General features: G+C 40.0%; 1 protein-coding gene across 5 annotated transcripts in view; it reads left to right on the top strand.

Moving 5' to 3' along the window:
* Window positions 1-10,101, top strand: part of C3G (C3G guanyl-nucleotide exchange factor) — a 92,946-nt gene extending 82,845 nt beyond the window's left edge. For 2 of the 5 annotated variants that reach the window (XM_065220350.1, XM_065220349.1), the window contains exons 10-15: window positions 7,550-7,718; window positions 7,782-8,150; window positions 8,222-8,374; window positions 8,431-8,556; window positions 8,625-8,756; window positions 8,818-10,101. In XM_065220350.1, coding sequence (XP_065076422.1) covers window positions 7,550-7,718; window positions 7,782-8,150; window positions 8,222-8,374; window positions 8,431-8,556; window positions 8,625-8,756; window positions 8,818-8,959 — 1,091 coding nt within the window. In that variant the 3' untranslated portion in view covers window positions 8,960-10,101. The remainder of the gene's footprint in view (window positions 1-7,549; window positions 7,719-7,781; window positions 8,151-8,221; window positions 8,375-8,430; window positions 8,557-8,624; window positions 8,757-8,817) is intronic. The other 3 variants (XM_065220352.1, XM_065220353.1, XM_065220351.1) reach the window with 3 other exon arrangements.
* Window positions 10,102-15,708: the final 5,607 nt, after the last annotated feature.

The following is a 15,708-nucleotide window of genomic DNA, read 5'->3' as shown; positions in this document are numbered from 1 at the left end:
TCAATTACCGATGGTTGCGCCGGTGCGCCTGTCAAAACTTATGAGTTTCCCCTGGTTCATTCTGATAGTGTTGTTCTAATGAATAAAGAGTCGATTAATTCAAGTTTGCTACCCAGGGGACATCATACATTTTCTCTAGATTTTGACATTGTTTTGACTCAAAAAATGCTTCGGAAGTGTTTGACGGATATTCTTTATTACACTTCAGTCGATAGAGTTAGCCTTGTGATATAAACGAGAATTAGTTAAGTTTTGCAATTCCTCCTACTTCGGATAGCGTGAAAAGGGTCATACAAGTTTTGTTTACACAAGATGATAGGCCCTTCAAATGTTACATTAGGTAGTGATTAATATAGTAATTGAGAATATGTCCCTCGAATACATGGAGCATTGAAAAATATACAAAAACTAATATGTGGTGGTAAGCTATAACGAACAAAGTTTGGTGCACAGGTAAACAAATGAGGCACGCGACGCCTCTGGTCAAAACCATAGGATTTTTTTTATCTAGATAAAAATAATTTTTCCAGAATAGATCAGAACCAATTCATAACTTTTGTCAGTACTATGCCTTAGTCAGAAATTTTATTGTTTTTGCTATGGTCATTAATGTCGGTTTGTCCGTGCTTCATCCTCCTAGGAATCGATACCATCTTTAAGGGTTTGTCAAATGTGTTGCGGTACGCCTTAGACTCTAAACCATTTGGTGGATTATATTAAATTTTAAATATTTTTAAATTTGACAGATGGAAAGTTATCGATTAACCCTGCTGTCCGAGAGTGGTTATTTCTGGCAGCCACAAAGTTAAATTCAGACAACCGTGGCTGAATTCTTCTCGAAAACCGGTCGATCGACAGCCCAGGGATTTTCGAACATAGATAATAACTTTCTAAATATCACTTTTATGCACGAGTTAAATTTAACTCGGCCTTAGGCTGTGTTCCATTTGGTGAATTATCACTTAAATTTGACACTTCGAAAATAAATTATAATGTTCGAAAATCCCTCCGATTATCGAAAAGGTGCTTGTCAAAATTGATTCCTGGTCTGTCAGAAATAAGTCTGGTACAATAGCAGGTTTATTTGAAAATATTCCATCTGTCAAATTTAAGTGAAATTCATCATATGGAACACAGACTTGCTCCTGCGGATCGTCCTAAAGATTTTTTTTTGCCAAACACCAGCTGGCAGTGCGGCACTTGAAAAAATTCCACACGTCAACATCATGTGTCTCACACTTAATTTTGCGCTTATTGCGAAACACATCCATTTCATGTGTGAATCTTATGCTATGAACCATGTCTGAACACTATGGATTTGAATTGTGACACACTTGGATTCTATGTGTCTCATATAGTGATATCAATAGCTTTGCACACCATAGCTCAATATTCTACAATATTCTACTTTATCGACTTCTACTTTACCGACTCTAAAAAATTGAAACGACAAATATATAATCAAAACTGCCAGAGGCCAGAGCTTTCACATATCTTTTTAATGGGTCTGATTTGGGATTCGATCATGGACTGTTGGGGTAAGCTGCTGCCGGAGTCTTCGTTCTATCTCACTGTGCCAGGGTTGTTCTCATATATGAGGCGGGTTAATAGGATAAAGTCACAACTCAGTGCTAACATTTGAAAACGGCACAAAAGCCATTTGTAAACAAATGGTTTGTGGGCCCTTTACTCACTACTTGAAGTACACCCACGCAACACAACAGCAACATCGGGTAGGGAAAATTTTCCCCTTCCTAACGATGCTGTTGGTTTGCGTGGGCGTTCTTCGGGTAGCGAGTAAAGGGCCCACAAACCATTTGTTTACAAATGGCTTTTGCGCCGTTTTCAAATGTTAGCACTGAACTCTTGTTTTCGATGTTTACCTTTCTGAGCAAGCAATTCACATCGTATTGAAATGCAAAACACTTCAAATCCATCTGTTTTGAACAGGAGCGTGATTCAATGTGCAATACACTTAAATAGAAAGTGAAAATTTTTCAACATTTCAAAGTTTGAAACACTCTAAATTAACGTGTATAACACATCGAACCAAGGTGAAATACACTTAAAGTAAATGTGATTCTGCATTTAAAAAATCAAGTGTTTAAACACTTCAATCAAACGTGTGAAATTTTTTGAGTGTACGAGAGGGAATGGCTACGTGCTTTCAAAGTTTAACAATGTCGCTCGAATTATTCGCTCTTCGTGCTTACCGAATATATATCTCCAAGCGCAATCTCACAAACACTAAAATCTAACATCCATAAATAAAAATGAAGAAGAAGAAGAACCAAAAAGGTATCGCGATATCACAACTACTTAAAAAGGTAGTGCGCGGTCTCACGCACACTTTTGTGCATCTGGAGAACTCTATGGGATGTTAAAATCTAATCCAGACTTTTTGAATTTTACTATTACTTAAAAAAAATGTCTCTTTTGGATAGTAAACATTTTACGAGGGCAGGTTTCCAAACATGATAAAATATTGGTTTATCAAGGGCATAGCAAACTCTCACTACGACACTGGTGAGCACCTTCCAGAGTAAGACTATCATCCTGGGGCGGCAACTTACTTTTGTTTTCACCTGGGTACATGCGAAGACAACAAATCAAGAAGACTGGCAACTCTTCCATTTTCTCATACGAACGCTATGAGACAGGTACAATCGCGACATCTGCCGCTGAAAGGTTAATGCTTCGAACGAATTGGATAGCAAAGATTACATCCTCAGAAGAAAGGTTTGTGTATTTGCTCATTTTTCTATGCGTTGCTTCCACCTTCACTCAAGCGCAGCGCCATTGTATCTGTCGCTTGAATTCTGGCAAAGTTGCCAGTCTTCTTGATATGATGTCTTCCGTACATGTCAAATTTTTATCAGCATGCTTGCTTCGAGGAGGGCGACACATCTAAATCTCAATTCTAGATGCTCAAAAAATCTCACACTAGCGAATCAATCTTCGAAAAATCATCTTTCATTTCTCGCATGTACTTGCATTCAAAATCGACATGAATCTTCCTTCCATCTACTCAGCGTGCGTGCAGCTAGCCACAGCAAAACACAATCATTTCTGCATCGTAGCACAGAGAACAGATGTTGAGACTCGAACTAAATTTCTGTAAAAACTTGTGTAAAAATTCCTATTCGATTTAAGTGCCACCAATGCCACCAACGCCGACTTCCCCACTTAAAATCCCTCTTTGACAACATGATGGCGATGACGTTGCACTATTTACACTAGACACTAAGTGTCGGTAGCGCCAAGCGGTAATTGTCAACCGAAAATTTATCGATACTAGCGTCAAATTGGTCGAAAGTGGAAAATTTATAGAGGAAATCAGGAGATGATAGCGCTACGTAACGGCGACGTTCCCACTTATCTTTACACAAGTTTCAGGTGGAAGTTGTACGTTTGGTTAAAGCACAAACGAAGTGACAGACGGAGCGGCTCGAAAACTTTGGTGACCTACCTGCTATTGCAATTTTTCAGTGTACCACATGGCAACACCACTACTACTGGATTGTACCACATGGCAACACTACTAATGGATTGTACCACATGGCAAAACTAAATGTACTAGAATGTTTTGATTATACCTCTTTCACTCTACTCTAAACTGAAATGCGTAAAAAAATGACAAAATGATACACTCTTTGCACACTGTCAAAGACTCGGTCAAAGATCATATGGCACACAAAATCAACTATGTTCAAATCAAAACAAAAATAGTAGCCCATCTGGTGGCTGATGGCACAAGCTGCTAAGAAAATTCTATTACAGTAAACCACATTATTTTAATTGATTTCTTCGCCAGTTAGTCGTCTGTCACTTCGTTTGTGGTTAAAGCCTGGTACGCAGCTGAGAAGAAAACGGAAAAGTAATTTTTGAGGAATATTCTCAAAAGTAAATTTGGCAGCTATACGCCTTTTTAATAGAAACTAACCCAAGCAACATTGCAAGCTTTATAGAGGTTTTATAGCATTCTACAAGTCCAAATCATGGTCTACAGAACCCTCATAAAACCAAAATTGTTACTTGGGAAGCGATCGATTCAACCTCTGGTGGTGAATAGGAGAACGTCAAAAAGAGTGTAGTGAGCAGAAATAGTTGCCGTGAGGCATAGGAAGTGGGACACTTTTTCACTTTTCCTGATAAGTTGATTCATCGGAAATGCTCGAAAACTTGATCTATAGCTAGTGTTCAGGAATATTTTTGTTGAGAAAAATGGAACATTCCAATAGTGCCTTAGTGGTTATGATCTTCCGGATTTCTTGTGTGTGAATAGTTTAGGTGCAAATAAGTTCAGATGTGTGGAAAGGCATAAAAAAAGGCAATTGGGAGATTGCCGCAAAAGCTCAACGCAGATGTCGCCACTGCATGATGATGATAATGTTGACAGGCTGCATATGCAATTCGTGAAAAATAGCATTAAATCATAATTTTCATCAAGTCTGCGTTAAAACCCTTCCAGTATAACATTCGAATTGAAGAAGAAAACGCTTTTACGATCAGACTGATGTGCATCTTTGACTTTTCCAGATGAACTTTCATAAGATATATTCTTTTCATTTCACGGCTCCATCAATGTTGCATCGTAAATATGATGTTAACAGAAGTAAATTGCTCAATTACTCAAAATAAAGATGATTTGTCATCTTATTATCACTTTGAAGACCATCTAGCACAATTTTATAGTATGGTGCGTGTTGAGTAAATCAAGTTCCGGTGCATTTTCCGTCCAAAAACACATTGAATATTTCTCACTGTAAAACATCGTCGCTAAAACATTACCGCCATCTGTTGAGTACACTGTTGTGGGCACTACATTGAACAGATGGCGGTAGTGTGTAAACGTCAAACGCAAGAGGAATTCACTATGCGTGCCACAGGTGGCGGTACTACGATACTTTTAAATTGTCCGTTAAATGCTTGTTCGATGAACAACTTGCGAGTGTTATGTCTGTTGTCTGTGATACAACCTTTCCTAAGTAAATTCACTTAATTTCCACTTTCATCTTAGTGGAAATCGCACATATTCACCATTTTCCGAAAAATGCAGTTGCGCAGGAGGTAACCTCTCCCTGTGGGTGCAAACTTGTTATGCATAATTTGCCATGAAAACATCTCCGATCCATACCAGAATAATAACAAATAGTTTTCAAACACGTTTTCTTACACGATGCAAGCAAAAGTTTCCACGGGAAATTATTAGTTTTTTTTTATGGACCGATTTGCCCCAAAAAGTGTCTGTTTTACTTGGAAAATTTGGAAACATTCCTCCTTCTAGTAGTTCTCACTTCGAAATGCAGGTGGCGAAAGCTTGGAAAAGTTTCACTGCAAGACGCCAATTACTAATGGAATGCTTTAATTTCCGTTGTGAAAAATCCTTCTTCTAATGTAAACAAACGGTTTGGTTGACGTTTCCTCTCGAACTCGCGTGGTGCCCTCTATGTTGGCGGTGCATTAGAAAGGCCTATAGGCTCTTTTCATGCAGCATCAATGTAGAGTGCGCTAGCCGATTTTGCAAGGAAATGTCATCCAATGCATTTATTTACATCATAATGACGACTTTCAAAACTCAAAATAATGTCCATTTTATTGCGCAACTTGCAAATTTCCATCGGGAGTGGTCTTATTTTTCGATTATCTACAGATCTGAACTGATTTACAGCTGAAATAACCACACATTAAAAATCCGGAAGATCATAACCGCTGGGACAATTTCATAAATCTTAATTTTTCTCATCAAAAATATATGGACGCACCAGCCGGATCACTGCAAACCCGATACAGAAAACAAAATATTCCACGTGGATGATGATTTCAAGCACCTGCGATGGATAAATTAATCAGAAAAGGTAAAAACATTTGCCTCTTCCTATGCTTCACGGCGAAAATTTCTGCCCTCATCACTCTTTTGATGATTCTCTTATTCACCACCAGAGGCTGAAACGATCGCTTAATTTCCATTGGATTCGCCTATAGGGAGGTGTCTTTTGCTAAATTTTAAGATCATAGCGAGGTGTCGTCAAATTTTAAAGTCAACAATCACCAGTTTTTATGTTGTTAAAATCAAATATATCATATTAACAATATGATCCATTCATGCCTTTTCCAAATGTTGCAATGGCAACCTGCAAAATATTGCTTCACGCACCATCTAGCGTTGAAAAAGGTCAGCAACAATCATTCAATTACAATGCGAATATAGCACTTATTACAAAAGTAATAGTCAAATTATTTTCGTTAGTTACATTGTGTATATTACTTTAAAATTTGTCTGACGTGTCACTGTTGTCATCAAATAAAATAAAATGCTGAAATACATTCATTTGAAATATGAAACAAATTTTCATTTGGTTTACCCCTCGTGACGATAAACAAATACATTGGTAGCCTTTTTGGCCACAGAGGTGCTTTCATCGCTAAAAATTCGGTTCGCCAGCTAAGCGAAAGAGTGGACCATATTGTTAAAATTACCTAACGCAATAATTGATCAGACCATTATTCCGCAAGAAAAGTGAAATTTCACTCAGAATGCGCCACCTTCATGTCGATCACGATACCAATGTAATCGATTTTTCCTTTACCGATTTCTTTAGAACTGCGTACTGGGTCAAGAAATGCTAAAGGAAATTAATTTCTTTAGCATTCCGTGTCCTATCCCGTAGCACGTAAAAACGTCATTACTTTTCAGCTGCGTACCAGGCTTAAGGCTTCGCCGGCATGAGCTTTTGGGTCTACCTCTGCTGTGATGACCTGCCGAGTTCCAATCTAGCCCTTGCTTGCAGATTTCGTTTCAGTGTGTGGCTAACCCGCCTCCACGTACGTTCTCTAATTTCTCTTGCTATCGGCTTCTGCTAAAATTGACGAAGGAGCTCAGCATTTGATATCCAGCTGTGAGGTACCAAGTTTCGCTGGAATATAACAGCAAATGTTTCGAGCCTCCCTTAGCTCGGTCGCTAAAGGCGGAGCTATATAGCAAGACCATGCTGGAGGCGGCTGGGTTCGTTTTCCGGTTCGGTCTAGGAATTTTTCGGGTTGAAAAATGTCTCGACTTCCTTGAACTGAACATAGAATGTGATTGTACTAGCTTAGAAATCTCTCAATTTAAAAATGTGAAAAACACTAAGTTGAAGGTCGGCGTAAAGTAGGGACGAAATAATAAATAAGCGCTGAAGAAATAATTTTCCGAGAAAATAATTTCTGGGAAAAGTTGTACAATCGAATAATGATGTTTTACGTTTGTTTTTCTGTGTTGATACAATCAAATTTGAGTTATGTGTTACCGCTACTTCATTTATAAGAGAAACATTGTTTGACAACATTTCTCAACAGCTTCATTATTTGCCTTAATATGCTTGATTACTTCAGTAACATTTTTTGTTTAGATCGCTTCTCTACCTGGCAAATAGATAGACTGAATTGCACGCCTCGAATTCAAATGCTTCATTACCTAAAGCAATAATTTTCACTGGTAATTCTCATAAAAAACTAATAATAATCTAATCCACATTCGCAACGACCAAAACCCACAAAAAATAAACAGCCTACGGAGAAGCCTTCATCACGACGTTCCGAACGTTCATTTCGCCGCTGGAGCTGATCCAGAAGCTGACGTACCGTTACTCGTTGTTTCACTGTCAGATGGTCGACGGCAAGCAGAAAGCGGCCAAGGAGTCCTTCTCGCTGCTGGTGCGAGTGGTCAACGATCTAACGTGAGTACCCCTCAATTCCTCCTTCTCTTCAGTGCCAAGTTAATCGTTTCTCCAAAATCGTAGCTGCCCGGATCTGTCGCGTCGGTTGCTGGAGATCCTGATGAACTTTGTCTACCAACTAGTCTGCGCCGGCCACCTGACGATGGCCAAGCTGCTCCGGGTGAAGCTGATCGAAAAGGTATCGCTGTACAAGCAGAAACAACCGAAGGAACCCAGTCTGATGGCGCCGTCCTCCCGATCGGTCATGACCTCGCCACCGTCGCTGCTGGACCTCAAGTCAGCCGAAATAGCCGAACAGATGACCCTACTGGATGCGGAACTGTTCCAAAAGATCGAAATACCCGAGGTACTCATCTGGGCCCAGGAACAGAACGAGGAGCGGTCCCCGAATCTGACCACGTTTACCGAGCATTTCAACAAGATGTCCTACTGGTGAGTTGACTCGGATGGGTTGATGCGACGGGAGAGGTATTTTAATGTTTTGTCTTGGTTCGATTTCGCAGGGCACGATCGCAAATTCTCAAACAGGAAGATGCCAAAGATAGGGAAAAGCACGTGATCAAGTTCATCAAGATAATGAAGCATCTGCGGAAGATCAACAACTACAACTCGTATCTGGCGTTGCTGTCGGCGCTGGATTCGGCACCGATCAGGCGGTAAGTGTTGCCAGTTTTGTCCTGTGATTGTTTCTCATGGAATGCAAACCTTTCAGATTGGAGTGGCACAGGACGATCACCGAGGGTTTGAAGGAGTACTGCGCCCTGATCGATTCGAGTTCCAGTTTTCGGGCCTATCGTCAGGCTCTGGGTGAAACCAACCCGCCCTGTATACCGTACATGTGAGTAGAATTTTCCGCCGCTCAACTGTAGACCATTTATTCAAACGTTCATCATTTTCTCAAACCAGTGGTCTCGTGCTGCAAGATCTAACCTTCGTACACATCGGGAATCCGGATTCGCTTCAGAATGGATCAATCAACTTTTCGAAACGTTGGCAACAGTACCACATAGTGGTCAACATGAAGCGCTTCAAGAAGGGGTAAGTCCGCTTGAAGAACTGAGCATTTTCACTTCAAATTACCAACTGCGTCCATCCGCAGATCGTACCAATTCAAGAAGAACGAGAAAATCATCGGATTCTTCGACAACTTTGAGAACTACTTTGACGAGGACGCCATGTGGCAGATATCGGAGAGCATCAAGCCACGTGGCGGGCGCAAGGCCAACGTCAACAGCAATTAGTACAAGCTGAACTGTCTGAAAGGCAGCGACGAACACGAACAGGTGATGATGGCTGAGCAGCAGCAGCAACAGTCGGAGCTCCAACTACGGAAGGACACTGCTGCGCAGCTCAGCCGGAACTAAACAGAGAAACACTAACAGAGGTAATCAAAAAACACACACACACATTAATGCCAAATATGCTCTTTTCTCTTAACGTAAGCTGCAGTAGCAGGACGACCTGCCTGCCCTCGAATGCACATTACGTGAGAAATTGTGTTGAATTTGCTGTATACTTTCGGTGGCAAATGAAAAGTATTTTCTGTTCCCGTAACAGAAGTGTTATTTTAGCTTTTTATAACCCAAATTTTTAGTACATTCTTAGATGAGATTAAATTGTCCCTGAACGTATTTCTTTTTCCTGTACTGGAGGGAAGCAAAACGAGTGAAACTGTGGATAGAGGACATGTTTTATTTATATCGTACCATTATGCCCACAAACACACACACGCAAGTATAATATGAGGCATTTTCTTAGGTAATATAAAATTGTGTAAATAACGGAAAGCAAGCGTGTGTTGTTATGTGGTAGTAGTGAGACAAAAATTCAAGCAAAAATATCAAACAATAGTACTCTAGAAAACGAAAACATAGAACTAGTGATACACAACCGACATCAACAAATACACATACACATACACAAAACAACCAAAACAAGAATCTAAATAAATTTCTTTTTTCGAAACGTAGCACCTGGTAGTGTTTCAGCTTCTGTTGGTTTTGTTTTCTTTCGAAAATTGCCCATATCCTTCGTCTTCCATCGCTTAATCTTCATCTTTTAAGTGTTCATTTTTGATCCGTTTCTATTATGCGTGCTTCTATTGATTCGTTTGATTATCCTCTCTGCCTTTCAACACACGCACACACCGACTACAACACTTGAAACATGTAGGAAATCGTAATCAACCAACCAATGTAGCGAAGAAGAATGCCGTCTTAGTGCAATGAATAATATATGCGAAACAACGAATCAAATCAACATTAACATTAACATGAAATCAAGAAGTAGGTACTACAACAACCCAGTGCCGGAACATTCCTAGTAAACTGCTAGCAATTGCTGATGGCGATCAGCTCTCTTTCCCTATAGCATCCTGTCTGCGTGCTTTTAGAGGTTCCCTCTTTTGAAAAGCTACGATCATCATTTCATAATGGCTCTGGTTGGGAGGGATTCGTAGTTGCGATCCAAATGGGCTTTGCCTTCATACATTTACGCTAGGGTTTCTCTATTGAGTTGCGCAAAGTCGCCCGTCGTTAGTTAGAGGGTGTAGTTTTTTTTTTCGATTCGTTTATTTGGCAATGCTCAACTGTCTTAACAATACTTTATGGAGCCGAATGTCTTTAGAAATAATTCTACTATTCATAACAAAAACTTTTTCGGTCCATCGAAGGGGGACCGTGATGAGTTCTTCTGATGTTTGCTCATTGGTGAATTAACATGTGCTTTCTGAAGAATGAGCTCTCACGTATGCTTAAATCGTTTATTGTGAAAGCGAAATTGATAGGTACTATGTGTCAAACACGTACGTTGCAATCTCTTCTTGTAATTTCTACATAAAGTGATTTCACAATTCCGAAAAACATTTTTTATAGCGAAGTGAGTGGATGGACCTTCAAAATTTTAAGATCTTACTTAGGGACTGTTCATAAGCCACGTAGACATTTTTGGGGAGGGACACCGTTTTTAAAAGCGGGGAGACGGGCCCCTTACTTGAATTTCAAGATTTTTGGTTTTTAACGTTTACCGTGGAATAGAAACATGTTTACAGGGTGGCCAGCAAACCGGGACCAGATGATGATGACCAGAATTGAAAACATTCCTTTGACATTTTCCTGTGTCTATTTCTTTTGAAATTATCCTTAGAACATCCTTTAAATTATGTTTATACATCTCTTTGAATTCTCGTCAAACTTCTATTGGAATTATTCTAAAAATTCACAAGTTATTTTCCTCACGATTAGCGTAAAATGTCTCTGTCACGTAGTGGTTTCCTATGAGGTTCTTTTCACAACCTTTAGGAGATTATTCTAAGAACTACATAGGAATTCATTTCAGAACTTCCTTTCTTCTTCTTTTTTTTAAAGTCCGTGGATATCGTACACTATAGCAGTTGCTACTCCGTTCCTGATTGGAATTGCATGGAATTGCATAGAGAACCACATAGATGGCGCTTGGGTTTACAAATATGCGTAAGAATTCCATAAGAACCACTTATGATTTTTCGCCACAAGGATTTATTATGGAAATCATAAGTTTGTTCAATGAAACACAATTCATGAGTCAGCTTATAAATCTTAAACAAGTAGGGGAATTTACGTATTCTCGGCAACCTAAGCAGCGACCTTCTTTCTATAGCCTTTTTCTCTAAGGAACGCACACATATGCAGTATTGGTTTGTTTACAATCTTTTGCTGCCAGCTGCTCTAACAATTTCAGTCGAAAGATTCGTCAAAAACTGTTTTGAAACGCATTTACAAAGCTCCATTCTTCTCTAGTGAGAGCGAGTATTGTCGGCAACCAGTTTTTCTTCGGCAGCCGTTCCATTTCAACTGCATGTAAATCTGCTGTTCTATTATCGGCAACTCGAAATCAGCTACAATTTGTAGTGCGTGTGTTGCATTTCAAGAAAACCTTGCTAGATTGTTTTTTCTCAGTGGTAAAAATATAGTCAAATTGAAGCTGAAAGCATAAAGAATCGTTTGCATGCATTCAGCGAAGTGTTTTCGTAAGAAAATCCAGTGAAAATAGTGTTTCAATTTGGGTTGCCGAAAATAGTCTGTCATGCCGAAGCCGTCATTTCCCCTATTATAAAATGGAGCAGGCTGGATGCAAACCTTGAGAAGGCCCAAGCGCAACGACAGCGAAAAAGCACGATCTGAGGAAGCCTACTTGTCGGCTTCTAACCTGGGAGTTAGAGCCAATTCGACTTCGGTTAGACATCTTGATGGCATTTGTGGCAACTGTCAAACTTACCGTTTCCGTTTCGCTTCCGTCCACATTGCGTTTGGGCCTGCGTCATCGGTCTGGCTTTGTTGAAAGTTCAAATGTTTTGTTTTGAATGAACAACACAACAAGCAGTGGAATCCGAACCGAACCAAGACGAGGATCCGGAAGCACTCCATCTGGAAAAGCTGAAACCGGCATGTTTAGATTATTGAGTCCGTGTATTGCGGGCGGGAATTGGATAGGCTAAAGACGTATAAGAACCACCCAATGTATATACTACGATAATCATTCATAAGTCGTGTTTATGGGATTCATAAGTGTCATATGAAACCAAAATGGTTCAGGTTCATATGTCATGCCTTATGGAATTCTTAGGTTTACTTCACTCAGTGTAGCTTATCCTTTTGTTAGTTGTGTTAATGTGGGTCACGCTATTTTTGATCTGGATTAACCGTGGGAAGTGATGCGATCGATAAGCAGATTAGTTTGTGGGATGCAACTGATGATGCAACCACCTGTAGAAGAGAACGACATCCCAAAAACGGCGGTCATCATTGTTTGAGTTCACACGGATGCAATTTGGCTTGTGTAATGCTAGCCAAACGTTCCAGCGTTACATGAATCGGATTTTCGCTGACTTAGACTTTGTGGTTGTCTTTATTGACGATACATGTATTGCTTCTTCCTCCGCTTCAGAGCATCTCGAACACCTACGAATCGTATTTGAAAGATTGCGTCAACATGGTCTGGTCATAAACGTGGCCAAAAGCGTTTTTGAACGCACTGTGTTGGAGTTCCTGGGATACCTCATCAGCGAAAGTGGTGTGCGCCCTCTTCCGGCACGAGTCCGAGCTGTTATGGACTACGAATTGCCTTCGAGCGTTAAGGAACTGCGCCGCTTCTTGGCGCTTGTGAACGGGTATGAGCGGTTCATTCGTCATGCCACGGATATACAAGCTGAGCTGCGGAAACTGATTCCAGACAACCGGAAAAATGACTCTCGGAAGCTACATTGGACGGAGGCTACACGCAAAAGTCACTTGGGCTAATGATCGACGCTTCGAACACTGCTGCGGGGGCGGTACTACAGCAGTTAAACGGCACTGTTTGGGAACCACAAGGTTTTTATTCTGAATTTTTTTCAAAATCTCAGTGTTCGTATTCCACGTTTGGGCGTGAGTAAACCGCTATGAATATGGCTGTGAAGTTCTTTCGACATTTGCTAGAAGGCCGTAACTTCACTATTTTCACGGATCATCGTCCATTAACTTTCGCGTTGGCAACTGAATCCACTTCATGATTACCGCATGAAGAGCGTTACCTTAGATTTATATCGAAATTCATAACCGACATCCATTTGTCAAGAACTGTTTAAACTGTCAACGTTCGAAGGTACATCGTCATATCAACAAACAATACGAATCTAACGATTTTAAATTGGCTCACTACTCGACTAGCCTAAATATTATATCTAGTATAAATTCCAGTACTACACTATGTTTGTTTTGATTCGCTATGAAAGTTTGACAGCTAAAATGAGGGGTTAGTGGATTTTCCTATGTTTCGAGGGGTGAATCGATTAGCTTGGGACCGAAGATAGTACCAGAGCTGAGCCAAAAAGTTGAACTCGTTTCTTCGGGACCTTCTGGTCTTAGAGTTACCTCTATGGTCATTTGAGTGATGCAAAATTTGAAATTTTCGCTCCACAATACTTAAACGATTCCAAATCGGATCCTGACTAACCTCTCAAAATTTGAACCCATTTGGTGAGAAACTGAGATGGCACAAACTATTTGAAGTTTGTATGGGAATTACTATGGTAAAACCAAGATTTTTGTTCATGTCTATCTAATAATTCACCATATCGGTCTACTTCAAAAGCCTTTAACTTTGCTTCTAGGAAATTTTCCCAGCTACAACTCTGCTGAAGACCACTTTTTGATTAAATGCAAGGATCGAAAGTTATTAATGGTTCAATGCACTGATGTCTTATAATCATGCTCAATCAACTGCTCAGCAGGCAACATTGGTGTTTCTGGGGCGTTGAATAGGACACAAAAATTATGGCTACTATGTCACACTGCAAAATACAGTGTTGCCTACAGAGCAGCTGCTTGATCATGTCATAAGTCTACAAATCTCTTAAATAATTAATAACTATTTCCTGTCTCGTTTTACATAGAAACGATCTTCAGCAAAGTTGTAGCTGAGAAAATTTTCTATAAGAATAGCTATCGAGCTGTTTTGCAGCTCAATATGGAAAAAGACTAGAAGGCAATGAACAAAAAGTTGAGATTTCCCATAGTAATTTACATGTAAACTTCAAATGGTTTGTGCGAAGTCTGTTTCTAACCAAATGAGTTGTAACTTTTGGAGGCTAATCAGGACCCGATTTGAAACCATTTAAGCACTGTGGAGCGAAAAAGTCAAATTTTGCATCAGTCTAATGGTCATACTACGTCTCCTCTGGTTGAATTTGATGTTCCAAAGGCTCGATTTAGGTACGTTCATATCGACTTTGTTGGACCTCTGCCACCATCACAAGGACATTGCTATCTTCTCACGATGATCGATCGTTTTTCACGCTGGCGAGAAGCAGTCCCGCTAACCGACATGACAGCACTAACGAACGGTAGCACAAGCATTGTACTTGACGTGGATTTCAAGGTTGGGTGTTCCTGAAAATATAACAACAGACCAAGGACGTCAATTTGAGTCGGAATTATTCAGCGAACTGACCCAAATGTTCATCATATTCGGATTACTGCATACCATCCACAAGCGAATGGAATTGTGGAAGATTCCATGGGACGTTGAAAGCTTCTATTATGTGCGTCAACCCGATTGGTACATCGAGCTTCGAGATGAATTTGCTTGGACTGCGTGTTTCATATAGAGAATATTTTAAATGCTCAGCTGCAGATCTAGTGTACGGTTAAGACTTACGTATTCCTGGTGAATTTTTTGATTCGCTGGCAGCAACTGTTGATCTGGATTGCTGGATCCCTGAACCACAGTCCAACAGACGTAACTCTTCATTCTGGATCATCGTTTGCGCATTTAACGATTGTTTTGAATGTTATCGTTTCCGCGAACTACTCGCCACAGCGCTGGCATCGGATCACTTTGACGTTTCTATATATTCGGTTTTTCTTGCATGCAGCATTGTTTGTGAATCAGCGAGCAAGCTTGTTTTCCGCGAGAAGCCCGCGAGATGTCGTTACTGCAGTCTTATTTTTGGCGGTACTATGTTTTGAAAATAATTTTATTCAAAGAATTACGTCTGTTCGTCTGTGCCTGAACACTCTTTCAAGCTGCAGTCTAGAAAGTTTCCCAGACAAAATATGATTTTTTTTTTGATCTGGGATCTTGTAAATTTTCAATAATTGTATGTTTCAAATATTTTTCTTTATAAATTTTTTTCAATCGGCATAGGGTATTTTTTCGAAGCAATGAACATTTCGCTCACTTTTTTTCCATACCTTTTGTTGTGTTCCTTGTCCTTGGAGCTACTTTTATCCTGCTACTTATTATAGTCCCTAACCTCGAATAAGCAACCTTGAGAGTGAGTAATCGGCTCCCGCTCTTAACCTTAGCACACAATGTAAGTTATTACAAAATGAACATCGGCTCCGTAATGCCACAGCAATTGAGCCTTGCCAAATAAAACTGATAAAAAAGAATTACAGACTAGAAGAAAAAAATCAAGGCCCTTGGGCTCCCAGGTGCTAATCGTGAGGTTTATCCGAAGTAGCTGGATAAG

Source organism: Ochlerotatus camptorhynchus, unplaced genomic scaffold, assembly GCF_037179485.1.
Source record: "Ochlerotatus camptorhynchus isolate MF236.1 unplaced genomic scaffold, CSIRO-AGI_Acam_v1.1 ptg000124l, whole genome shotgun sequence".
NCBI classification, from domain to species: domain Eukaryota; kingdom Metazoa; phylum Arthropoda; class Insecta; order Diptera; family Culicidae; genus Ochlerotatus; species Ochlerotatus camptorhynchus.
This window is presented reverse-complemented; position numbering and strand designations above follow the sequence as displayed.